The 25,797-nt window shown below is 41.0% G+C and overlaps 1 protein-coding gene across 1 annotated transcript in view; it reads right to left on the reverse strand.

The window, feature by feature from the left end:
• The window catches only part of NWD2 (NACHT and WD repeat domain containing 2), a 51,367-nt gene extending 35,826 nt beyond the window's left edge, over nt 1-15,541 (reverse strand). The window contains exon 1 of the mRNA XM_058023758.1: nt 15,391-15,541. Within this exon, the coding sequence (XP_057879741.1) occupies nt 15,391-15,541 (151 nt within the window). The remainder of the gene's footprint in view (nt 1-15,390) is intronic.
• Between the last annotated feature and the right edge of the window lie 10,256 nt (nt 15,542-25,797).

Below are 25,797 nucleotides of genomic sequence, written 5' to 3' on the forward strand. Positions count from 1 at the left end.
CTGCCCAATTCACATCATTACATTTATTAGCACATAATGTTGGAGTCTCTTGTGCAACTGTGGAAGCCCTGGATGAGCAGTGAACTTCTGATCTAGTCCTGAATGCGTGTCCACTAAGATACTCAGCTATTTGCTTTCTCTAAGTTTTCTAAATACTTAGATTAGATAGAAGAGTAGAACAGATTCCTATGGTAGGATTTTTTTAAATGCATTGCAATATTTAAAAATGTGGGTATTTTATAACCATTGTCTGTTAACTGCAGTGAGAATTTCTGCACTTTAATTATCTAAGGTTAAAAATTACTTAGCAGCAGTGCCAAGTAAGAAGTGGCTGCCAAGCCTCTTAATGCTAGTATGTTCTTGACTCATATGAATGTTCAACTGAATTATTCCTCTTAAACTGCCCTTTTCACTGATAATGCACAACAGCACTGTGCTGCTAAAACTTCAAATACGAGCAGCTAACATGTCTCTAAATATTATGGAAAACTTGTCTCTGAAAATAATACCATAATAAGAAGTAATTTTCATTTCTATAGTGCCTTTCATCTCAGAGCATTTTGCAAGCAGTGAGTTAGAATCATGTAGCAGGTAAGAGAGGGGGAAAAAAGACTTGGACTCCCTACTACCCTTGCCTTCCTAGAAAATGAGCTCCATAGACAGTGATGTCATTTTTCCCTTGGAGTTTCTATTAGGAGAGAGCATTAGAATAGTCATCCAAAGCCTCCCAAGATTAGGTAGACCAGGAATGGGAACAGGTTGGTCAGAGTCAATTCTCCCAGTGTCCCTCACCCAAACAACAATGCCAACCTTGAGGTCTCTACTGGCTCTCTGGAAGGCAAATAAGAAAATGGACAGTCTGAAGACATTCATTAATTCAACTAAACCCCCCAAAAAACTAACCATCCAAATAAATCCTGATTAGCAAACCACTGCTACTGTCATGTAACAGAGCTGCGTGTCCTTACTCCACCTGATGGTCAGAGCTCTCTCAGGAGATGGGCACAAAGTCTGTGTGACTCAACCTTCTCAGTTCTTAAAAAACATAAATACAACACTGGACTAAGCATTTCAGCCCAAAGGAATGTCTGCTTGTCATGAAAGTCAGAAGAAATAATGAAAAATAACATTAAGATGGTAAGCAATTCTGAAATGTGTCTCTCAAGCGGGAAGAAATGACAGGATGTGATTACAAATTTGTGATCTACACCAGAACACTCAAACTCACTTTCAAAACAAAAGACCTAACTAGGCAGAATTCAAAATGTAGGGTGTAATTATAAGCCTAAAACTTCTAGTTGCAGCAATTACCTCTTCTTTTTTAGCCCCAAATCAAACAATACCTGATTTATGAGGTAATATGAGGCATAGTTTTCTCTGAAATGTTCCATGTTGTCAGTTCAGTAAAATGACAAATATAAAAAACACATATACATTAAGTGATCATATCCAACGTGTATTTTTAAAATTATGTTTCTAAAGTTATAATGGCCAGGTTTCACAGTGTCATTTTATAAAATACTCTGCATCTTGACTACTAATATGCTTAACCAGTGCCACCTATTGGTTTAACAATAACACCCAAACAATTAAAAAAAAATGGTTGGATAGTAAAATCAGAGAGATACAGACCCATGTTAAAATACAGAATTTAGGGAAAACATCAGTATTATACTGATAGAAGGGGAAAAGTGGTTCCTATATCCAAATATCAAGATTCAAATTTTCATTATTCTCATGACTGTCTTCCCAATTTGAAACAAATGTTGGTTTTTACAGTTCTATTTTATGTGCAGCATGCTTACATGAAACAAATTTGGATTTGGATGCAAAAGCTGGTGAAGTTAGTGGAAAGATCTGCTAATCTCAGCAGATTTTAAATGAAGTTCTACATTTGGCATGCATTGAAAGCCTAAATCTTTTGATACCTTACTGACTTCCACAGTCTGCATGAAATCTCTCAATCCATAAATAAATCAATCAACCATTAAATAAACAGTACACACTCCTGTGTCACTCTAGTGGCGATGACATGGATGAAAACTCTGAAGCAGAATTTTATCTCACAAGACGCGTCCTAATTAACTAACCTCACATTAGCCCTTGGGAACACAGCACCCCTATAGATAGATGTTCCTAAATAAAAAAGAGAAGTTAGGTTGACCTGGAATCTTGCCCCAAGCCTGCATAGGTGCAGATTTGCAAACCTGCACATTGCCCCTAGAGTGCTGCTGGGTGCAGAGGTGTCCTGGTGTCCCCTGACTGCGATTTGAGGCACACACGGGAATGGCGCAAACCTCAGGAGCGTCAGCGACACCCAGGCTGCACCTCTGCAGGGCAAGAGCTGTGTGCACTCCGCAGACTGCACAGGTGGAAGGACTCAAAAAAGTCTAAATCTTTCATGTAATAAAGCCAGTCAGGAAAAGCTCCTGAAAAAACATGACAATTTGCAAACCATTATTGTGGTACAATTAAATGATGTGATGGGAGAAACTGAAGACACAGCACATTTGGAAACATCAAGATTAAGTCTGAAAATTGTCTCTGCAGAACACCAAAGATTATGAAAAATAAGCACTGGAAAACAACAAGGCCCGTTAGGACAAGAATTTGCTACTATGATCAAAATCAATGTGAAAGAAAAAACTCTTGTAAAATCTAACAGAGGAGTTCTGAATGTGTTGTGGAAAAATGAGTAACAGATGACACAAATAAAGACCAGTGCAGTACAAAAGTTATGAGCAAAAATCCCACTGATTCATTGAGAGGTGTCAACTCACACTTCAAAAAATTATGGGATTTCCCAGAAAGCAGAAAAATGGCTTACAACACTGGAAAATGTTTTTAACAATTAAGTTATGTGCACTGCAATAGCTTTGCTACTATTTTTCTCACCTCACAGACCAAAGAGAAAACCATCAGGGTGTGTTATGGCATTTAAGGTAATGAGGCTGTGGCAGTCAATAAAGCAAAAGGATGTCACAGACATTCTTCATCCTAACTGCAGGTTCAAGTGCTGGAAGAGAATGAAGTAGTATGTTGCAGGCTTTGAGAAAGCCTAAAGCACAGCAGAGCCCTAAAAAACCACAAGAAAGCCAGTCTCATAAAAGCACACATTTATTTCACAGTACAGCCTGGTACAGGACCATCACATACACCTCATTGTGAGGAAATTCAAAACTCCTATTTGACTTTTCATCTGGCAGTACTGCTAAACAATGGGAGAGCTCTGCAAGCACTGTTGGCTCCTGGATAAAGTTGCCCTTCCTTGATCTAAATTTTCTGCTTTAAGTGCACTAGCCATGGAGTTCCAATCCAGCTTGCATTCTTCCTTAAATTTGGTGCAATACAGCCACAATTTGAGTGACACTACAAAACTGGTGAGGTCTGTTGGGCCAACTGGAAAAGCACGACTGAGAAATGTGTGGGCTTCAAGTGAATGATGTGAAGGCTTTTATGCCAGAAGATGAAAAAGCCTCGAACCTGACACTTTTGGGTGTGCAGAAGCACCCACATAAGAATAAGAGCAGCTGCTTGCTATCAGTGCAGTAAGTTTGCATCAATACAGTAGGAGTTTTCTTTGCAACAGATTTTTTTCTTGATGCTAAATGGAGAGGATTAAATAACATCATCGAACAGTCAGAACAGCTCATGGCTGTTGTAGAAACTGCCATCAAAGATGAATAAATGAAACGACAACCCCAGCAAAGGAGAGCAGCTGCAAGAGGGCATTAAGCCCAGGACAGTGGAACTACATGAGGGAGAGATGCCAGATACTCTGCTAGGCCTTGCCTGAAGAAGAGGATCTCAAGTGATTTTTAAGGACCACTTCACTTAGTGGCAGGCAATTTCAACCTAGGTATTAACACCCACTTACAGGCCCTGTGGTACAACAGTTCTTAAACTGAGAATTCCAAGTAGGGCCTGCACTGAAACTCGTTGAGCATGGCCAAATAATTTACAAAGCTGGCTCGTTTTGATGGATTATGTAATGTCTGAGAGGCAAACAGTGACTGACATGTAAAGGAAGAGTGATTTATCAGACCTTGTTCTCCTTACCCTTCCAATTCTAATGATTCATCTAAGCATTATTTTTAGTGAAGATTATATAATCCAGTCGAAAAGGCTATTTTTACGATATTCTGAAATATACCTGTTTTTATCAATTATTTTTCTCATGTCTTGATTTTCCTAACTATTGCTTTCTTGCTCTAGGTTTGATTACTTTATTCTGCTTGCTAACCACATTTTGATGATTATGTGTAAACATGTAACATTACATGTAACAGTAAATTTGCAGTTTAACAATCTTGAGGAGTTAGTAATTGAAAAAGGACAACACACGTTCTAGTCACTTCGACAAGCAGATGTAGTTGAAACAAGTAAGTCTAATTTCTCACAAATACCTGATACAAGTATGATACAGAAAATAATATTTAAAGAAAACTTTCAAATGGCATATCAATTTCATTAATCAGTGACTGAACTACAGAATGTTTCCCAGATTAGCACTTTCAAATTACTTTAACCAACCTCCCCAACTCTTTACTCTTCCTGATTATAATACCCAATGAATTATAATTACCTTTAAAGGAGGATAAAGATCTTCTGTGCTGCTAAGGTCTCAGTGGCAGTGTAGAACCTGGCTGAAAGGGTGGACTTGACTTTATTTCTATTTCTTGCACTGCCAGACAGTATCAGTCTTTCTCAGTGCCTGCAAGGGTATCTGTCCCTTGGCCACAGAATAGAGACAAAAAAATCAATGTTTTAATTGCCACACACAGTTAAAGGCAACTGAATTTATAACTGGAGATTTTGTTTGAAACTATTTTGAATTTACATAATGACTGTGAGGAGCTGACTGTGGCATTAACATTGGAACAATATACCAGCAGTGGAATTGCTTAATAGAATTATATAATATTATACATGGCTGATTATAGAAAGTGTAAAATAGAACAGTTTTAATTAAAACAGGTAGAGTGTAAAGAGATTATTTGCATTTTAATCTCCGTTTTCTAAAAAAAAAAAAGGAGGAATAAATGATGAACTGCATTTTCTACATGTCTTCTGTTCTGTTTTTGAAAAGTATTGCTAACACATTAACTGACATTAAACAAATCAGACCTACAAATCACCATGTAAATAAGAGAAATCCTATAAATGAGTCTCCCATTCATAAACAAACCACCAAAGCAAAAGCTGTAACACGAGCCCTAAATTACAGACACTTCATGAATGCTTTATTTCCAGAAAAGCTTTACCTGAAACAAGCAGACTGCTGTAGGACATACATCCCTGATAAAGTTATCCTTACAGGAGTTTATTGATTGTTATTGTCTATCTTTTGTACAGATGCTCAGATTGAGTTCCTGACACGGTAAAAGGATGAGGAGGGAGAAACTGGATCTGAGAAATTTGTGAATAATTACATACCAGTTACTGAAAGTTATTGAAACTCATTCTAAACAAGGAAGTTTTCAATAATTTTTTTTTTACTTTTGGTAATTGTACTGACTAATGAGCTTATTTTGTGTCTGTATGTTGCTTGTAAGCAGGACCACAGTGCCACTGAAGACACACCACTGCTACTGTAAAGTCTGCTTTTGTGTGGATTTTCTTAACTGGAGGCAGTTTGGAGGCAGCTCATGAAGAGTGAGATAATCTGCCAGGAATGGCACAGGTAAGTTTGCTCCTGCCTCAGACAGGAGCACTCTGATCTGAAAGCCTCAAGAGGTCCCTTGCACCCCCTGTAGTCTGTGATTTACACAACAAAAAAATGACTAATGAAATATCTGTCTAATGTGCCTTGGACTCTGTGCCAGCCACACACACCTGCTCTAGGTGCCGTGTCACGGAACTCAATGGCACTAACTCTGCCCACCACAGATGGCTCTGTTCTTTATAACCCCATGTCAGAGATGACCTGCATTTCAAAGTAAATCATGATCCAAATTTTGCTTTGTGTTTTGCTTTGCTTTGCATTTTGATGTACCAAATCAGAGATCACGCAAACAAAAATGCTTCAATAACTTGTTTCAAGAGCACTGCATAATTCTTCATCACTTTTAAATGTAATGCAATACATATATAGATAAAACAAGACCATTATCAAATAATAATATGATCCTATAATTTTCCTAGTGTTTTCTAGCAACCACTCCTAAAAAGATCAACACTTATTGCTCACTGATATCTGAGCTATCACAAATATTATAGAGTGAAAAATAGAAATTTTCTTCAGAACTTATTATTTTGTCTTGCCAGAACAGTACAGGCTATGAATCTAACCACCACAACTATTATCAAGGAAGAAAATATTTTTCTTTTGATCTCCTTTTCTAGAATTTGTGGGGCCTTTATTACACAGCAGTAGGTATGGAAAAATAAAAATATTAAGTCCTGAATTTCAAAAAATCACTTATAAAGTGGTCATACAAGATTTATGTTTAATTATGACAGTAAAGCAAGATCCTCTAGATGTGTCATGTTGGCCTAATTAGATGTGGAAAATTCTCAATAATTAGGTAACTCTCAGATTAGAGTCCTGCATAACACTCCTTTGGATCAGACTTCATACCTTACGCTCCTTAGATTGTTGAATGCTGTCGTTTCCTTATTTCTTATTATGGCTCCATTGTAATAACTCTGTAGGAATAAGGACATTTGGGTACCCAGGCCTTCACAGCTAACCTCTCTTTCTATATACACATACACAAAAATGGATCATTATAATGATGGTTTTGGATAAAGTTACTCTTTTAGGGAGACCTGCTTCTAGGTACCCTTTCTCCAGAGATACTCCCATGTTTGTTTTTTGAGCTCTCCTCTTTGGTGAATGTGCACAGTCTTGTTCATAAAAAATTTCCCAATAAACTCAGCAGGACTAGGCATTTTACTGGGCAATAATCCATCTCAAGATTTCGAAAGGTTGTCACAACTACCAAGACTACTGACTAATTAGTAAAGGAACTAGATAAATTCATGGAAGCAAAGGCCCTCACAGGTTATTAAGCAGAAAGACATCACCTTCATCATTTTATCCCTCCCGTGATTTATTATTCTTTCATCATACAGCTGAAATTGCCAGCGTCAGAGAGGAGTATTGGGTTCCTCTGGTCCAACTCACTAAGCCTGATTTTACTGCATTTGCTTCTCCTTTATCTTGTGTGTAACAGCTGATTTGCATAACTCTTCAAGTATGGATAACTCCTCTCATCTAAAAACATTTAACCCACATGGTTACTCATTGGTTCTCAATCATTTAAAAGTCATCTTAATCTAGTATTTTAAACTTTAGTTAAACTCTGAAACTAAAGCTTTCCAGATAAGGATCTTAGTCATGAATTCTCCTTTCATCTTAATGTTTTGTAAAACATTACTAGTTAGAGACTAAGTAAAAATTTCACAAATAACATTGCTAGGTATTATACATGTACTGTAATAACTATCTATCCCAACACCTGTTTCAGTTTGGAGATTCATAAAGCCTAGATGAGACTGTGAAGGTACTCAATGGCTAGGAGGGTGAAATGGGCTCTATTAATAAATGTTTTCAAGGGTTTAATCATTCCACAGAGGACTGTTACTGTACTGAAGAATGCAGTTCTGCCACCCCAGGAAATGCTAGGAGCAGGCTGAACAAGAGTATTTGACCAGCTCTGACAGTTTGAAATCTGACCTCTTCAGCTATTTGATCGGTCCCAATTATTGATACACACAACAGCATGACTCTGGATGAAGTTCAGTGTGGAAGTCCTGCCATTTTCTAGTCTTTCCAGTTTCTGGCAGGAAGTATATTTTGAACACTCTGATAAATCCAGTCTCTAAAGGTGACTTTTTTTCTCTATTCTGCACAAGAATGACTGTAGCTGCTCAGGCTTAAGGTCTGTGCAGCCCAGTGTCCCATCCCTTCCAGGGGGCAGTAACAGGTGGTGACAGAGGGAGCTGAAGACCAGGTCAAAGACAGATGGAGCCATTTAATTGTGGTGGTGGTGAGGCGGCTTAAAAAAGTTGCATTTGGCACATGGCCTCCTTACCCAGCACAGCACCATGCACTCGGCAGGCTGCACTGACTTGGGCCTCCTTACTATTTACTCTGCTTGTTTTACTCTTACCATTTACTCTGCTACACTGCTTGTTTTCAGCTACCTGTGATTTATCCCTACTCCCCTTCTGACTAAAGATTTTCTAAGTAAAAACTTCTCTCTGATGCAAACCTCATATTAATAAGAATAGTGTCAGGCCTTATTTTAGAGGAGCACTGACACAACCATTATTAAACTGTGTTCTCTAATTCTATCTATTATTATCCTTCTTTAATTAAAATTCCAGCAAGGGGCTAAAGCAGTTTTCTTGAACAGTGCTGCCTATATTAAAATCTGCCAGATTTCTTTGTAATCCATGCACATGACTATTTATGATATTCTATTTATATCTACCACCTTCAATATATTAAAACCTTAAATTACTGTAGGTAGATACTACTAATGTATTATTACTGCAGCCTGAAAGCACGCACACAAAATACTCTTTCAGCTGCTAAATTAAAAGAAATTTCATTTGTTTTAGATGACAAAATTACCACTTGGGCACTGAACTCATATCTTGAATTAGAAGTTTAGTAACTCCTTGAAGTTTTCTTATGTGACATATATTTTAAAATTGTCCAAACAAATCTTAAAGTCTAAGGTAGGATTTTCTCTTGCATGTTCACAAATCTGTGGACACATGCCCACACAGTCATTGTATGCAAGTTTCTTAAGAGGAATTATTTTGCTGCATGAGCTTAGAGATAGGATGCCAAGTTATGCAGTCAAGTACCTTTTGTACTCCACTGCTCTTATGTGATTACACAAATCCCACCACAGAATACACGTGGCCTCCTTGAAGCACAGCCTTGGAAATCCTCTTCAGCTTGCTGCTCAGCAGACTGCTGCTCAGCTGAGAGGCCACCCCACTGCCCTTGAGCAGGCAGAAAAGAAGCTCCCCTCTCTTGACTGGAGAAGGCTCTGGGACACTGCCTGCTTGGTGCTGTCTCTCATTTAAGGGTCTCATACCTTGCTGAGGGAGCAATTCCCAACAAAGACCTGATTGAACACCACAGCTGTTCGTCATCTAATACATTATTTGAGAAATTAATATCACATGAAATTCGCACAGTTGTTTCATTGTCCCTCACTGTACTTAGAAACTGTCAAGGGTCCAGAAGCTCCCCTTCATCACTGAAGGACAGCCACTGCCCCTAAGAATGAAGCACGGTCCAGCATGCAAATACATCCAAAGAAATAAAGCAATATTCGCCAAGCTAGAAAGAAAAAAAAGAAATTGTAGGTAGGTTCTGCTTTGTTTAATATTATTTTTTCAATGCTATGTAAAGCATTCAACCTCCTCTGCAAAGCCTTTACTTTTACAACAGCAGTCAACAGGATCTAGGCAGCTCTTCAGTACTGCTAGAAATACAACCTTGAGTGATACCCTTTGAAAATACTCAGTTCTCACAAGAGAACTGAGCTCTACCAGCAAGTTTGAATACACTCTATGACAGTGTGACTAGAGTGTCACACATCCATTTATACCATGCTGTACAGTTTAGAGTAGTTTACATAATTTATATATGTGTGCATATGTGGGTACAGACAACTGTAGATACATAAAGTTACAATATTTTTGATATTAAAAATAATGGACATGTGGTCAAAAATTTTAAGTAGATAACGTAAATACCTAATTCATTTGAAGCTGATAACTCCAGGTGTTGCTACTGGGAAGATGATTGATGACCAGGAGTTTCAGGTAACTTTGCTTATTTCTAAATAGCAAGAAGTAGTCACAAACCCAACAAATTACATAACTTGCTCTTTTACTAAAATACCCCCACCCAACACCTCTTGATTATAGTACTGTTGACAAATGCACATCCTACCTTTTGAGTACATGAATGAAAATTTTGTGGAAAATGAAACAAAAGTTCTCAGTGTTTCCATTTCCATATTTAATACATTTAGAGGAAATCCTTAGCCCAGTCCACAGGCCACATAAGCAAACAACTCACATGAAGAACAGGAGGACACGAAGAGCAGATCTTTTCATACAGATTGTCAGATTATTACATTTTTTCAAGTTCATCTGTGTGACAGAATAACAGCAACAAAGGCTTGAGGATCTACTTAGCAAAAAACCATCTTGTACTGGCTGGCTCTGCCTTGCAAAAAAAGTTTAAGCCTACATAGAACTTGGTCATACAGTCTCAAGGAAAGTCAGATCTTGCTTTGTTCTCAATTACCCCAACAATGGAGTTGTTTCATAGCACAAGAGGAAAGAGAAAATTATACATAGGAACAGAAGTACTGGAAATGGCAGGTTGCTTTCCAACTTAATAAACTGTTGGTATCTCTAACCTCTGGACCTTCTGAAATAAGACATATTTCAAGTCAAGGTTTACACCAAACCTGGGTACTTTAATGGTTTTTCTCCCCCAGACTCTGAGATACTGAACTCCTTTCCCCCTCCCCAAGTGGTAGCTTGGTTTTTGACTCTTAAACACTACAGTGATGTGCGTCACACAAACCCATAAATAGGTACAAAATTAGGTAACCAGAACTAACACTTAGCACAAAAAAAGTCCTGGAGTTATTTGTCTCCACATCTCCGCAACACCTCCTTTGCAATTTCATACACTTGAACATCTGTGGTTTTCTTTAGCTAGGGAATAAATTCCACCCAGATTATATAAAATTGTCTTTATAAAAAGATCTTCATGTAACGTATCCAAGTAGGGACACCATATGGTATTTTGGGACTGGTCACAACGGACCATCATTAACTAAGCATTATTCTGGCTTTTGAATATCTTTCCACTTTAACATTTCCTCAATTATATTTTCTTTAAGGAAAACAATATTTCAGGTAAAAATAATATAACAGACCTTGAACATGCTAAGAATGCCAGATTATGCCTATCACATATGGCAATAACTTTGTAAATAAAGCAACCATAATTCTTCATCTGTTTTATCTACCATCATGTTCTAAACTACAAATTCACATGAATTTCTTTTCTTTCACATGTACATAACATAGATAAAAACACATGTAATTCCTGCAAAGCAGCCTACAACAACAGGTCCAAATGAAAACACTGGTAAGACTTGTTTTTGCAGTCATTATTTAATTCTTCTCTAGTAAACAGAACTAACTGCTGGTGGCAATTTTGCTTTACAAGTTTCATGAGAACATAAGAAAAGCTGGCATTGAACACTTACACTTCACAAAACAGAGTGTTTTTCAAATTAATGCAATGTTCTGGATGATGCATGTCAATGGAAATGAACTAAGGTGAAGAACTGAAGAGTAAATCAAGAAAACTCAAAGTCATTCCACAGCGTAAGACAAGGAAACCTCACTCTGGCAATTCATGGGGAAGTTGGTGAAGTTCCAGCTGTACAGGTTGGTTTTATACTGTGCGGGACAATGGAATTATTAAAGTGGTGGTAACATCAGTAGTATCTTCTAATACAATCAGATCTTAATTTTATATTTCTGCATGTATACATAGGACTTCATACTTAAGACTGTAAATGATGTCAAAACTAGTAGCTGGTTTAATGGTTTTAAAAAATGGGTACTGAAGATACAGAAACCACGAGGAATTAAACAGGGCTGTTAAAACAAAGCTTGTTCATGATCTCATCAAAGCTGTTTGTTTGTATAACAGAGAGTATTAATAGGCTAAAATTGGCTAAAAACTATTAACCAGCAAAATCCAGTAACAACAATCCAGTGCTGGAACTCAGGAAGTATGCATGGGTGCTGCTCAAAGGAGAGTGCACTGTGTAGCTGAAAGAGTGGTGGGGAAGGGGATCATCCTTGTCGTGTGAAGTGCCAGGTGCAACCCTGTTTACACTTTGAGATCAGGCTGACTAACACCACCTATGTCAGGACACACTCAGGTTCTATATAAAGGTATTATCATCCTGTCTGCAATGGAACCACCTGTGTGCAGGACTTGGCTTTATACACATCCCTTGTCAGTGCATTCATTTGTTTCTACTGATTACTAAGGCATCTTCACAACTAAAACTCCAAGAGATCAGAGTAAAAAAAATTATCCATGTCTTAACTAATTGAAACAATAACAAGACTTTGAGTCAAACTAGCAAAGGGCTGATTTTCCCACTTTTAGGAGAACCAATAGGATTTAAAGTGTTCAGAGTTTTGACTGCTTGTTTCAATTCACTGAATTTCATTTTCAAGACAAATTCCTAACCCCATTTTAGGCACCAGTTTCCATGAGAGCTCAAAATATTTCCTTACACCACCAAGCTCAAAACAGCTAACTTTGCAGCACAAATGATTTTATGTTTGAAGCAGTGACAAGAATCATTGGACTGTTTTGAACCTATATAGGGCTAACACCACAGTTCCATGTAAAGGAGCCATATGGGAGTTTATACCTGTTGTTTTTCACATGAACTGTATGTTCATGGCAGGCATCTACACAAGCACTACTGAGCAGCAGAGAAACTGTCATTAGCTGACTTGCTGTTAACAGTGCACAGATTGCTGCATGGAACAGCAAAGCACTCATTATAACCAGGCAAAAATGGCTTACTTTTCTTGTCACTCTGAAATACTGAAAATATCTTGAGAAAACCAAAATCAATAAAAATCTTCAACTTCTCTTAGCCAAAATGCCTATTTAAATGCATATTCAAAATATTGCTTATTGCTTATATCTACTGAAATGTGAAAACAGATTTATTTGTATTCAAATAATAGAACAACTTCCATGTTTCTAAAGATCTGGTCATTTTAAGTGATGTGAAGATGGATTAATTGATAACAACAACTTGAGCAAGACAATGCTGCTAACTAGTAGAGGGAAACACAGTTTCATTTATCTACAATATTTCCTCTAGAAAACAAAACTGCAAAATTAAGCAATCTTGCTCCTACTACCCATGCTCACTGTCTCCAGTTTTTCTTTTCAGGGACTTCTAGTTAAGAAAATTTTCAAATAATCACTTTCTTAGTTGCATAATAAAAACATAATGTATTTCAGTCATACTAAAGTATGTTTACAAAGAACAGACCAAACACTGATTACCAGAGTTCTCCCCTACACACTTACTAAATATAATTCAAGAAAACTTATTTTAGGCTTGTACACTTTCAGTGGTAGATAAATTACTCTTGTGACTGCTAGCAGGATTAATCCACATGCTTCTCTGACACCACAGCTCAAATCTACCTCTGAGTCTGGGGGCTCACTGCCCTTTTCAGGAATGCTCTGCATCAAGACGAATGGGTATAAACTGTAGATACGCTGAAAATTAACAAGAGAGGCCCTAGTCATGCAAATATAAATTGTAGCTGAATGTGTTAAAAGGTTTACTGAGTAGGAATACTTCAACCTTTTCATCCAGAATATTTGCACAGTGAACTTTTTCAAATGTTTTACCAACAACAGTTCTATTTCAAAGTACTTTACTAGATGATGTCTAAATCCCATTATAGGCTAATTTCTTGTTGATCCATGTTTCCTTTTTCAAAAGTCACATTTAGTCAGTAATACTTCAACAACAGTGCTATCACCAATAACTAGTAATGGTGTTTCTTGTCATTGAGAGTCCTTAAATGTTCATAAACAAAACCTGTAGCCACTCTGAAATTTTTAAATTTTAATTTAATTTTAAAAGCAGGAACAATGTCGCAGATAAAACACTTGGCCTGAGGAGTGTTATTCATTGTGTCCATGTGAGACTACAAGAAAGATAATGCAAACAATCCCAAAACGTTTGAATTGTTTTCTTTCAGTGTTGGGATTTTTTTAAAGCTGATATTTTCAAATGACAATTCCAGGGAAAAATCCTGGAAATGGATATATATGGCTTTAAATCTCAACTTTCAGAATGAGTTTAGTGGGTTTTCTATTTTAGGAAATAACTAGCTAACATACCAAGCTACCCTAAATGCCATTCACATCAAATGCAGAGGCATCAGCAGCTTCCCAGTTAAGGCAACGCTGGCAGAAATCCATTTCTAATGATCCACAGTAATTTTCTTCCAGAGTTTCAGTTTTTCTAAAAATCCCCAGTAATTTTCTTTCAGAGCCAAATAGATTTTTTTTCAATTATCACTATTTTTATATCTCTTTGGTTGGATTGCAGCAATAAACTGCAAACATTTTCATGCCCTCCTTAAAGAAGGTCATCTTTTTAAACAAACAGGGATGTTGAATATGAGACCAGAGAGTTTCCTTGTGTTGAAAGAAACTAAGAAGTGCTGGAGGTGTGGGAGTTCTTCAAAGCAGCACTATGCCAATTTTTTTTGCTTGTGAGCACTATTTCTCATACTCCTGTAAGTATTTGTGCCAAGACAATTTTCACTTCAAAATTCAAACTATTTTGTCATTTCAGGCATGATTTTCAGATCTCTGATGTTTGCATAAAAGGCGACAGTATTGTTGAATTAGAAGTGTTGGGGGGAAGGTGGTGGGTGGTGGTGTGAAAGATAATTGTGAATACAGTGGGCTCATTTTTTTACAGACAAGTAACGTCACAAGTGTGAACGCTTAATTTATTATTTCCGTGCTTCAAGTGGGAATATGCTTCAGCAACTCCTATCTTACAAGTGGGAACGACACCTCCTGAATGTATGCAAATTCCTCGAATCAAAGGGTAATTTTAAAAATAGGCTTTAAACAGCAGGATGCCTAATTAATTCAGATACTGGGTATGCGACCCCGACTTTATTAAGCTAAAACTGCAGGTTTCAAGGCTTGCTTCCTTGGAAGCAGAGTATAGCCGCGATCAAAGGATCACCTTAGCCGTAGCCTCAGCCGCCTAGGACCTGCTTTCATGGTGCTGTGAAATATACCGGAAACTCTTATTAACCAGACCCCCCAGGAGAGCTCTTCAACACATCCCCCCTGAAAGCTCCCCTTCGCTAGAAGGCAGCCCGTTTCCGTGTCTCCAGATCCCCGTGTGCCCTGCAGCTCCGACAGCGCAGAAATGAGAGGATGCCCCGCGCCCCGGTGCCTTTCGGGCGTGTCATTTACACACATAAAACTTAAGGAGCGACCTACACCGGTGCCTCCGAACCCCGCTCCGAGCTCGTACACCCACACCCGGCAAAGCCCGTCCCACAACCCCGCTGCCGCCTCGCACCGCTCCCCGCACCGCCCGCCCCCGGCGCCCTCTCGGAGAGGGGCAGGAGCGGGTCCCGGCCCCGCCGCGGCCCCTCGGAGCGGGGCTGCCCGGGCGCGGCGGCCCCTCGGAGCGGGGCTGCCCGGGAGCGGCGGCCCCTCGGAGCGGGGCTGCCCGGGAGCGGCGCGGGCGCTGCGGGCGGCAGGGGGAGCTGCGGCGCGGGCGCGGCAGCCGCGGTTACCTTCGGGGTTGGCGCTGATGAAGACGCGGACGCTCCTGCCGCTCGGCACCAGGTGGGACGGCAGCGCGGCGAGGTTGCCGGAGAACGCCGCCCGCCGCAGCGCCGCGTCCCGCGGGCAGGGCAGCCTGCCGCCCGCCCCGGCCGGCCACATCCCGCAGGGCGAGCCGCCGGCTCAGAGCAGCCCCCGGAGCGCCGCGGCGGCGCCAGCAGCTCTCGCCGCCGGCTGAAGGGCAGCGGCCATGCGGACCCTCGGGCTGCCCGGGGCCGCCGCCTGCCTCCGCGGCAGCGGTGCGGCGGGGGCTGGGGCTGCGGCCGCCGCCCGGCGCCGGAGCGCGGCGGGAGCGAGGAGACGAAGCGCCGGCCGCCCCCGCGCCGCTCCCTTGCAGCGGGCGGCGGCGAGGAGGGCGCGGGCAGAAAAGTTTGCGGCGGAGCGGTGCCGGGCGCGGCGGCGGCAGCCGGACCCTCAGCGCCGCCCGGCCGGGCGCGGCCAGCACGGACGGAGAGCGGCGGAGGCTGCGCGCCCGGAGCGCGGTCTGGCCGGCGAGTCGCTCTGGTTCCCCCTCCGCCAGCGAGGGTTTGCGGTGTCCAAAGCGGGGACGCCTCCGGTGAGGCTGACGGCGCCTTCGCTCCTCCGAGTGTGTCACAGCCCCGGGATCGGATTTTTATAGGAAAACTGCTGCCGGCTCATCCTTTGGACTCGGAAGAGTTCAGAGCCCTTCTTGCGTTGTGTTCCGTAATCTCCTGCACAGGAGTCCCACCTGCTCAGATACAAAGGAGAGATGCTCTCGCTGCTTTTTTCTTTCCTTTGTTTTTAATCAGTTATTTATTTATCGGAATAAATGAAAAGCTGCGGTTTGAAGAATGAAAGAGACAGGAAGCAGCGAGACGCGCCGCCGGCGGGATGCGGTCCCTTTGCAGCAGTCAGTGGCGGGGCATCCCGTTGGGCAGCGCCGATGAAATATTCAGGAGGGCGGCGGGGTCGGGCCCGGCTCCGCCGAGCGCGGGGGCGGGCGGGGGCGGCGGGCCGGTCCCCGCCGGAGGGCGGCGCGGAGCGAGCGGCGGGCCCCGGGCGAGCCGCGGAGTTTAGAAACCTCCCCGGGAGGGGCGGGCAGGCAGGGACATGGCAGCACGGCGGAGAGGAGGGGCTGGGGGCCGGGGAGGGGTGGGCGCGGGGCTGCCCGCAGCCTGGTGGGTCTGCTGGCCGTGGGAATCCCTTCTAGGGGGGAGGATGGAGACTTCGACGGAGGGATTTGTCAAACACTCTGCAGGTGTTTGTCCGTGTTTGAAAGGCTGGCGACAAAAGTCTTTAACGCGGGTGGTATTTATACCATGCGCTGTTTCATGCGCTGTAACTGATACGAAGCTGATTTGTCTATTTCCAGATATACAATACAAAATGTACAATGTACACGAAACAGTCTTACTGTGTTTTTAAACGCCGTGTTTAAGACCCGTACTCGCCTGCGTTCCCCTCTGCGCTGCCGTGGTCCCCGGCGGACGAGTCGCCCGCTGTGGCAGCAGCAGGGGAGCCTGAGCTGGCTTTCGCGGAGGCACTGCTGCTAAAGTAGGCGAAAGCAAACTGCTCATCTCTGCTTCAGAAACGAAGGTGACAGCCAGATGGGCTCCTTAAGTACTGATGAGCAGATTTGTTTTAAAAAAATCCTGAATTCTTAAAGAAATATGGCTTATGCAGAATTGCATCCCGTATGTATTTGCATGTGAGTGTGAGGGAGTAAATTTGGTGCTGTTTGCTTGCTGTTGCTTTGTTAGTTCTGCACCCCATAAATTTTTGGCTGATTGCAAACAAATGAAGCAGAAGGGTATATTTTGAAATATTACTTCTCAAAGACAGAACATTCCTCTAAATTCTGTGAACATAGCTGGGCAGGGGAGAATGTGCTTACGTGCAAAAAGGAAAAAATATGCAGGATATATTTCAACCATTAATGTTGAAATGTCAGCATTGGGCGGAAGGGTCGTGGGACTGTTGGGAACTGAATGTCCAGGAACTGTAAAAATCCCACTTTTAATCCAAATGTATTCCTGTAGGATTCAGCAGTGTCCAATAAGGAGCTAATCTCACTTGAAGCCTGTCATGGTAGACATGCATATTTATCTGGATTCTCTGATGCTCTGTTTAAGACAAGCCTGAAGCTTTGCTATAATTCGGTTTAAAAATCTGACAGTCATGAGATGCAATTCCCTAGGAAATGAGGCTTCGTATGTGTCGCTGCCTACAAGACTGTTGGTCTTATCTGCACTTCCCTTAGCCTTTGTGTAGCCAATATGCTTAGGCATGCCTTTTTCTGGCTGGTGTCATGAACAGGTAATTTCTGTAATACAGAGATGAAAAGCAGTTCCTTGAGGCTGCAGACAGTTAATGAGTGCACAAAGGAAATGATTTATGGTGTGGGCTGAGTTACATCTTACTTACTTTGCTGAGACTGACTCTCAGCTGGGCCATCTCCTTTGCTTCTCCTGCATAAACTACTAGGCAGTTCTTAGGTAGGAATTTGCTTGTGGAAGCAGCTCCTGATAAGGATGCAGAGACTATCACTTCATATTGCTGCTGCCTTAGTGTTATCATCATTTTCTCAGACAGCTTCTTTGGAAGATGAGGCTCATTGATCTACCCCTTTACCATGCCAGCCATAATGCGGTCGTTTTTCTAAGACTTTTTGGCAGTCATCTTTACTAAGTTGAAAACTTGAGTTTGCATAATTTGAATTCTTTTGAAATTTCGTCTTTGACAGCATTGACAACAACATCAGCTTTAACTGAATATGTTGTTCCACGAACGCAGGCTGAATGCAATGGGACCAGGCGTATCAGTTCCAGCTGTTCACCCTGTCTGTTTGCTGCCTGGCTGGTGCTGGGCTGGTGGCAGCAGGCAGAGCTGTGTTGCATATGAAGCAGGTAGTCCGTGCAGCTTGCAGGCTGCCACGGCGCAGCTCAGAACCTGTGCTGATCTATATTACTGTTTTGATCCGTACACTGGATTGCCTTATGCATGACTCAGCTTCCTGTCACGGTAGCTGCCACCTCTGTGAAAGCTGAAATGGACAGATGCCTCAGAGTGGTAATCTCTTCTGCTGCCCAGCTTCAATCTGTTTGTGTTTGGGGCTCAATGTCCTAAGCTTTAGCACCTGTGAATATAAAATGCTGGGAATGAAGTACAGTGAGGCTGAAATGGAGAGGATAAAGAAATGACTACAGAGAAACTAATTTATTGCTTTACCTGAGACTTTAGCAGTATGAAAGCACTCTTGGTGAACTCAGTTGGGAGATTAGTTAGTAGCTTTTCGCAAATTAGGAATACGTACTTTGTTAATTCAGAAAATAAAAACAGTATCAAAAAAACATTATATAAAACAAAATAAAAATTGTGTCTAGGGTTCTTCTCTGTTTGTTATAAGCATACACCAAAATGACCCTGTTTCATATTGAATAACAAGTTTTTTAAATTGTTCATTTAGAAGTGATATGCTAAAATCGGTATTTGAGTTCCCACATTAGTTATGTGGAAGCTGCCTGGGCAGAGGTTCTTGTCCTGTGGAAGATGGTAGAGCATTGCCTGTTGGCATGATCCCCAAACTTTCACCCTGACTTTATTCTACTTGCAGCAGATCTACAGCATCTGTCATTAAAGTTAGCGCAGGAAATCTCCATGTGTAAAATAGGAGTAAAACCAGATCTATAATTCTGCAATCACTTCATTTAAACATGGCTTGATCCTGAAATACAATAAATCTGCATAGTATCAAGGAATCTTTGCCCATATGCACTTGGTGTATGTTTTTTCCCTTCCAACATAACGTTTCTTGGTTATCCTTCTGTGCTTAATAGCTCCAAGTTGAGTTACATTTAAGTGGAGCTACAGAATTAATTCCTTGGTAAAACACATGAGTGAAATCTAGTTATTCCTGATGGTCTGATCCTGCTGTAACTCAAACAGAGTGGTGCTTTATTTCTTGAGTAGTGCCACAGGAAATGGTAAGATACTGAAGGTAGGAAGAACAGTTCCGTAGTCCTGATTCACATCCGTTTTGGTCAGTAAGAAATGCACCAAGTTGTTTGGCTTAAACCCAGCATGATAAGGGTCTGCAAATTAAAACCAGCTTTCTGAATCAAGTTGTCTGAAAATGAGCATTACAGATCAGTTCTACTATGTTGAAGAGCTTGGGAAGGAACCTGAATGATATGCTACAGGTAGTGTTATGATGTAAAATTAACTGTGAGCAACACTTATTCTGTCTGCAAGCTAAACTTAAGTTCTTGTTCATATGTGTTCTAATACTTTAATATATATTGTGGAGTGTGCAAAAGCACTTGGTAGTAGTTCAATTTCAGTCTTGCTGCTGTCAGTGGAGACCGGCTCAGTACTTCTGTTTGAAGCCATACCTGTAGCTGGCACTTTTGAAAAAACCTATACCAAGTATGTGACAAGGCCAAAATAATTGAGGAGTTTTATTTTTATCTTTCAAGTAAAGTGTTTTGCCTTGCACTGAAATACAGACACTGTGATATATACCTAAAATACCCATCAGTTCTTCTCAGATATTTAGAGCGTGGTTCTGCTAGGGGCTGCATGTGCAACCTTGCTATTGTCTTCATTCCAAACCAGTAACTATTTGCAGGAGTCGGGAAGGCAAAGTTTTAAGATCAGGTCAAAAATCAAGGTTTAAGGGCCTGCAAATTGACCAGCATCTCATCTTTTGTGTGGAAATTAGAAGATTCCTGTGTAGAGTTACATCATCTGGTGAGATAGTAACTCGGAGCTGAGTGTTACTTTGCTGCTCCCCAGCAAGCTGGCCCAGTTTTACGAGCAGGCGATGAAGGCAGTTGCCTAGAGCGACAGACAGAAGGAGGCAATAAAATCACATTCTAAGCAAGAACGAGACCCTGTGACTCTGTGCCTGTTTTTGGCAGCTTAATGAGGACTCAGTGCATTCCCCAGGCACCATTCCCCTCAAGGTGCTGATGTGCTGAGACTGAGCAAACTCCTTACTACAGGAGCCATGGCCATGGCTGTCTGAACATCCCATCTATTTGTGCTTGTCTCTGCTTCAACTTGCTGCTGCTGAAACGAAGTGCAGAAACTTTACATGCTCCTCCTCTGTTCCTTTTTCTTGACAGTGCTGTATTACTTTTGCCAAAATGGTTAGATTGGCAGGAGAGCAGGGACAGATGTGCTGAGACTAGAGAGCTCACAAAATTCATGCTTCACTAAATATCCCCTTGTTATTATTAGCCTTGCAAATTAGGAATGACAAGCTGCTGAGATTTACTGAGTTTATATTTATGTCAAGAAACTGATTGCAAGAAATAAGACATGTCTTAGTAAATCTTACATGGGTACTGGATTGCTATATGGACCTTTTAGTGCCATCTCAGGGTTCAGTTAACACTACTTGATGTAGTCTTCCATTTTCCATCCAGTTTTGGGTGCGAAAAATGTTTCCATCCTTTTCTCCACTGATTGTGCTCTGACACCTCTAGACTTTTGGGATGGATCTCTTCCATGCTGCGAATAGGTTGCTGTATCAGGCTTTGCTGATAGACTCGGTGGAGACTTCAGTATCACTGACCACGTGGTTAACAAGCTGTAACAGAGACCCTGTCAGGAATGACAGTCATTTTGCCCTACTGCTTTTTACAGGAGCTGCTTGGAGCAGCAGAGATTTGTGAGCTGACTGCAGGGGCTGAGGTGACGCTGTATCGGTTTGCTTTAGGTTCACATTTGGTTTGTTGTGCCATCCAAAGGCATGCACTGAAAGCATTGCTAGGTCAGCCTTTACCACACATTGAGGTCTGTCATAGATAGAAAGGAAATGTGTATGGATTACAAAAAAAGAGACAATCTAGTCTCATCAGAAATAATAAGAATTTGGAAAACATACCACATTTTGTTAGACTTTGCAACTTTAGTCAGTCACTGTGTCATCAAAAGGAGATTTATGGGCAGCAGATTATCCCATGCTGGCCCATTGGAATGTTCTTATGCTGTGTAACATCTACATTACTTCATCCAAAAGAGGATGCTAAACTTGGGTTTCATAAAACAGGCATAAATTTGAGTTTCCGTATTTTTAATCCAGGAATACATTTTTCTTGTGGGTGAGCCCGTAATAAAATTCTGCTAACTTCTCTGTGTTCTTTGTACAATTTCATAAAGATTTTTTTTAATTTTCACTTTTGTTATTTTGCTTTTGAATATGCAGTAATGGATATGTGTTAGGTTGTCAAATCACTTTCACAAATGCTAAGGAGAGGACTCCAGCCTAGAATATGATTTACAATGTGGAGGGATAAGAGCAATCCTGGCTTCCAGGAGCAGTCAAGCAATGTGATTATGCACCTCTACAGTACATAGATTATTCTGTAATTCAAGGAGAAGAGAGAGTTTTGGGTTTGTACCTTTGTAAGCACAGCTGTACTTCATTCCCACCTTCAAATTTCAGTTATTTTATTCTAAATCCTGGCATCTGGGAATCTGCCTTGACCCCTGGCTTGACAACAGACTGGAAATTGAAGAGGTCTGCACCCTGAGGTTTTTTGTTTATTTCTTTAGGTTTTTTGGTGTGGATTTTTTTTTTAAATCTCCTTTAGAAATTTTCTGTTTTCTTTGAAACTGGGCAAGGCAAACATAGCCTTTTCTCTAATGTTGTAAGTGGCTACAGCACATCTATGCTTTTATCTCATCTCACGCTTGATTAAAAGGTTCTTCAGACCTAAAATAACATGATTAATTTTTTTGGGTGTGTGTTAGTTTCTACTGGAAGATTAAAAGAAGCCCTTTTAATTCATGCAGAGTTAGAGTTCTCTTGCACACGTATGTAGATGTACACTCCCCAAGCATAGGTGCATACACACGTGTACACACTCAAAAGGCACACAAGAACGTATGCATAACTAAATTCACATGGAGTATGCAGTAATAAATTCAAATTTGCCTGCTTGCCTTTAAATTTTACCCTGTTGCACATAAGTGTTATAGCAACCTATAATGAACTGACCCAGCACTCTCTTTTACAATCTCTTTTCATATCTCAGTGCAGAAAAGAGGGGTGTTCATTTAATGAACAGTTTTCAGTTCTTTGTCAGGGTGTGTTTGGAGGCAAGCTTGCAGGTCACTGTGAAGACCGTGTTAGAAGCAGGATTTTAACTTGAGAAGTGTCCCATATAATTTCCTAAGTTAGTGAGTATATAAGCATTTCCAAAAGCTGAGTAACACTCAAGCCAGAGGAAGTTTTGTGTTTCATTATTGAAGCAAACTTGTTCCACTGAAGCACAGGAAAATTAACACCTAAAGTATCAATTAATTTTGGATGCCCTCTCTGAGACAGCAAGGACTGCATTTTTTTCAGAGTAACTTGTATTAGATACTGAGTAAAAGGCATGATTTTTTATTAGCTTTGGTTGTAGCTGAGAGTGTTCAGTGTTTTTGTGTATCTGCCTTAGGACTTCCAAGTCAGGTCCCCAGAAAATGAAGAACCTAGAATTAATGACCACCCCTTAAAATTTAAATTACTTAATTCGCATCATAGGAAGTCTGGGGTAGAAGCCAGGACAAAATGTCAATCCCTCCCCCTCTGCAATGTTCACTTTCTTAGCTGTGAAAGTGGTTCTTTCCTTTAATTCCTTGCCCTATTCCTAACCTCAGCTAAAAATAAATTTGCAATCTGCTTTATTTTATGGTCCTGCATCATTCTTAAAGGTAGTTACAATAAAATAGGCAAAATATGCTCCCAAGTGTCACAGACATTTTTTCACGGAAATCCTTTCTTTCAGATTTGTTCATCTTCTGGGAAGCAAAGGCCCCAGAAGAAGAATGTAAACAATGATTATCAGCTGTGGTGGAACGCAATAGGATGCACCTGTGATTGGTTCATGTTCCATGTGTTTATAATTAAGGGCCAATCACAGGAGCAAGCTGGGGACAGAGACCCTGGATACAGAACTTTGTTATAGATTCTTTTCTATTCTTAGCTTAGCTTAGCAAGCCTCTGCAACTTCTCTCTTTATTCTTTTTAGTATAGTTATAATGTATTATATATCATATGTAAATAAATCCAGCCTTCTGATCAAGAAACAAGATTCTCATCCTCTCTCACCATGGAGAACCTAACCAGGTCTCTGTAATACCCAAGTGCTTTTAACTTACTCATTAAGCCCTGCTTTCCATCCTTAGCCCACCCTCTGAGTGTCTGCTTCCCCAGGGACTTTACCCTACTCTCCATTCTGCTTGTCTTAACCAGCTCTTTCATACGTCTCCCAGATTTCTGTCCAATATGTTTGTCTCTTTCCATTGCCCAACACCTGATTTTCCCTTTTTCTAGCTACAAGTCTGCTTTTTGTGCCATGTGAGTGTCTGTCTGTTGTTCCTCCCCCTCCCTTCCCTGCCTTGTCTTCATGTTTTTGGCCAAGCCAACCATTCACTTTTAGTTCATCTCTCCCTGTGCTTCCTGGAGTTCCTGATTCCCTTAGCTGTTTTGAGCTTCTCTTCTCCCCAGTTCCCTATTTTACATCATTCTTCCTTTTCACCAAGGGCAGTGGGGTGGCCCCTGCTCCTCCCTGACTTTTCCTAGGACAGTGAAAATGAGCTTTAGCCCTCAGGAATGTGTACTGGTAGTGGTGACAAGCATGGTAAAGTCCCACATGATGACGACATTTGAGATGGACCTAAAGGCACCTGGGTCTAGAAGTTGCTTATGGCAACAAGGAAGATACACATTGCACTCTCTCTGAGGAAATGTAATCCAAATACAAACCAGAAAGTAAAGGAAGAGGAGGGACAGAAGGCTGAGATGTTTCTCTGAGAGCCTGTCCAAGTTTCTGTGTCACTGCTTTTGCATAGATTGTTGTGGCAAGGAATCTTGGAATCATATCCGAAACAGAAATTAGGGAGAGCTGAGCCTGGGAGAATGTGCCTGTCTGCAGCTGAGTTAAGAGAAGCCCATCTGCTGTGCAGGTTTCATGAGTGTTTTCTGCTTCTAAGTGAACTTCACCTACTGCACAAGTGGCAAGTCAACTTTAGATGCATAAGTCAAAATATTCATGTTGCAAAGTTGCTGGTGAATAAAATTTAACAATCTGATTTTGCATTTGTGTCTCTGTGTATGTATTTATTTATTTGTGCACATTACATGCAGAATAAAGTTATTGCTCTCTGATGTGTTTGCACTAATAGAAAATGATGCCATTTACACTCCATTGTTAATGTGATTTTATGGGATTTATTGACATTGCAAGTTTATTTTAGACATATGAAGGCCTGGGGGAGTAGGATTATAATAACAACATTAATTTGTCTTCTTAGTGCTGAGAACAAAATAAAGAAAAAAAGAAAAAAAAACTTGCTAAGCTTTGTTTAACCTGCAGGGGTTCTGGAAAAGCATCTGTCACTTTTTAAAGTCTTATTTAGTATATGCCATCATTTTTCATCTGGATCCTGAACTGATACTGCAGCTGTGCTGGAGGAAAAGGAAACCTCCTCCACCTTTCCAAGTCCAGAACAATGAACCTAATCTTGGAGGCAAGCAGTGAGAACTAAAGGGAGTGTCTTTGCATGAATCTGATTATTCTGGCACAGAAGTGGTGGCAGTGGATTTCTGTGTCTAGTCTGCTGTTGCTAATAGTGATTTCTGTAAGTTGATGGAGCACAGAGTACCTTATTACCAAATGTCTCCACAGACATGTTTTGCAATCCCTGCCATGTCACAGTTGTACTGTGCTGTGCTCTGAATTGTTGTGAAGGCCCTTAGGCAGCTTCAATGTAAAAACATTTGCTGAAGAATCATGAAGACAGCTATCATCATCCAAGGGTGAATTTTAATTCAAAATAATCTTTATCCACAAAAAGAATTGGTCATTTGGTTCATTGCTTCAGTAAAATGATTTAATTTTTATTTTTAATGGAGGCAAGAATAGTTTAGTCTATTTCTGGCAGTTAATCATATTTTCTGAGCTATTTAAATAATTCAGTAACTCTCTTCCATGAGCTATGTCTTGCTTATTGTAGGGAATTACATCAGTCTGTTCTTTCATCAATGTAGGTGTGTATAAACCAGCAGATGCAAAAATAGAATTACAGAATCGTCAGGGTTGGAAGAGACCTTTAAGGTCATCAAGTCCAACCATCCACCCAGCACTGCCCCTGTAACCCCTAAACCACAGCGCCCAGTGCCAGATCCAGATGTGTCTTGAACCCCTCCAGGGATGTGACTCCACCACATCCATGGGCAGCCCATTTTAATGCCTGACTACCCAAACAGTGAAACCTTTGTTTTAATGTCTAATCTGAATTTCCCCTGTCTCAGCTTAAGGTCATTTCCTCCACTCCTCTCACTGTAGGTATGTTGGAAGAGACCAGCCTCCCCCTCCCTACACCCTCGTCTCAGGTGCTTG

The sequence above is a fragment of the Melospiza georgiana genome, chromosome 5, assembly GCF_028018845.1.
Source record: "Melospiza georgiana isolate bMelGeo1 chromosome 5, bMelGeo1.pri, whole genome shotgun sequence".
NCBI lineage: Eukaryota > Metazoa > Chordata > Aves > Passeriformes > Passerellidae > Melospiza > Melospiza georgiana.